Here is a 917-nt window from a genome sequence, read left to right as displayed (position 1 = left end):
CCTCCAGCCTGCTCAGTCGGTAGAGCATGGGAAGCTGAAAAGTCCTTGACTAGTGTAAGCACTGCTCAGCAACAACTAAAACATCGGTGTGTTATCAACTTTGTTCTCACCCTAAATCCAAAACACAGCACTGTACCAGCTACTAGGAAGAAAATTAACTCTATCCCAGCCGAAACCAGGACAGTATCTCATTATGGCTCCCCACTAGCATTCTGGGGCCCTTACAGCCTCCACCACACCCTAAAACACACAGAACACCACTAGCATCTCCCGTAACAGCCTTTAGGGTCCCTAGGACAAAAGGAATCAGGGTAGCATTACCTGGCTAGTGAGCACAGTCCCTGCTGCTAGAGCACTAGAGACACAGACCCCCACCTCTTCTCTCCCAAAAGTGAGCCACCTACTGCCCTTTTGAAGGGTCGGCAGGAGGCTTGGGCAGCTGCTCCTGTTTTGCTCCCGGAAGGCTTTTCCCACCCACCTGCTCTTACTTTGCAGGCAAACAAGCTCTGAGTTACCAGTGTGGGGCTCTGTAGGGGCATGGCTCTTTGAAGGAGGTTCTCCCCATTCCCCCCCTTCCTGGTGCCTCGTTGGGCTGTCTCTAGTGCCTGGTGACATGGGCTAAGCTTGCCAAAATAGCCAAAAACTAGCTGAGCAAAAAAAGGTATTACTTCTGCTGCTCTGGGGAGCTAAATCAGCCCAGTGAGAGGTGTACCATGCACCAGAGCTGGAGATGGGCAGGACACCGCAGGGACCCTGCCCTCCCCTGCTGCCTTTCAGGAGAAGGTGAACAGCCTGGAGGTGGCCAAACTGAGCGACCGGGACTTCCTCTGCAGTCTGGAAAATGCCATTACCTTCGGGAAGCCCTTCCTGCTGGAGAATGTTGGCGAGGAGCTGGATCCGGCCCTTGAGCCTGGCCT

At 53.9% G+C, this 917-nt stretch overlaps 1 protein-coding gene across 1 annotated transcript in view; it reads left to right on the top strand.

The window, feature by feature from the left end:
* The window catches only part of DNAH1 (dynein, axonemal, heavy chain 1), a 73,371-nt gene that overhangs the window by 63,188 nt on the left and 9,266 nt on the right, over positions 1-917 (top strand). The window contains exon 61 of the mRNA XM_009321842.1: positions 778-917. This exon is cut by the window's right edge and continues 5 nt beyond it. Within this exon, the coding sequence (XP_009320117.1) occupies positions 778-917 (140 nt within the window). The remainder of the gene's footprint in view (positions 1-777) is intronic.

Source organism: Pygoscelis adeliae, unplaced genomic scaffold (assembly GCF_000699105.1).
Source record: "Pygoscelis adeliae isolate BGI_AS28 unplaced genomic scaffold, ASM69910v1 Scaffold94, whole genome shotgun sequence".
NCBI lineage: Eukaryota > Metazoa > Chordata > Aves > Sphenisciformes > Spheniscidae > Pygoscelis > Pygoscelis adeliae.
Note: the sequence above shows the minus strand (reverse complement) of the source record. Positions and strands in the feature narration are given on the sequence as shown.